The sequence below is a fragment of the Myotis davidii genome, unplaced genomic scaffold (assembly GCF_000327345.1).
Source record: "Myotis davidii unplaced genomic scaffold, ASM32734v1 C62712920, whole genome shotgun sequence".
Classification (NCBI taxonomy): domain Eukaryota; kingdom Metazoa; phylum Chordata; class Mammalia; order Chiroptera; family Vespertilionidae; genus Myotis; species Myotis davidii.
In genome coordinates, this window is record NW_006352845.1 from 1 (window position 1) to 563 (window position 563).

At 41.0% G+C, this 563-nt stretch overlaps 1 protein-coding gene across 1 annotated transcript; it reads left to right on the forward strand.

Moving 5' to 3' along the window:
* Positions 1 to 6: 6 nt before the first annotated feature.
* LOC102759555 (E3 ubiquitin-protein ligase Mdm2-like) lies at positions 7 to 555 on the forward strand (the record flags this gene model as incomplete). The annotated part of the gene is made up of 1 exon (XM_006777666.2): positions 7 to 555. A coding segment is annotated over one exon (549 nt), but the record flags the coding sequence as incomplete, so codon positions are not given.
* Positions 556 to 563: the final 8 nt, after the last annotated feature.

Here is a 563-nt window from a genome sequence, read left to right on the forward strand (position 1 = left end):
GATTATTGGAAGTGTACTTCGTGCAATGAAATGAATCCTCCCCGGCCATCACATTGCAACAGATGTTGGGCCCTTCGTGAGAATTGGCTTCCTGAAGACAAAGGGAAAGAAAAAGGAAGCATGCCTGAGAAAACCAAACTAGAAAACCCAACACAAGTAGAAGAGGGCTTTGATGTCCCTGATTGTAAAAAAAGTACAGTGAGTGATTCCCAAGAATCATGTGTTGAGGAAAATGATGAAAAGATCACACAAGCCTCCTTATCCCAAGAAAGTGAGGACTATTCTCAGCCATCGACTTCTGGTAGCATCATTTATAGCAGCCAAGAAGATGTCAGAGAGTATGAGAGGGAAGAAACACAAGACAAAGAATGTGTGGATTCTAATTTTCCCAATAATGCCATCGAACCTTGTGTGATTTGCCAAGGCCGACCTAAAAATGGTTGCATTGTCCATGGCAAAACAGGACATCTTATGGCATGCTTTACATGTGCAAAAAAGCTAAAAAAAAGAAATAAGCCCTGTCCAGTGTGTAGACAACCAATTCAAATGATTGTGCTAACTTA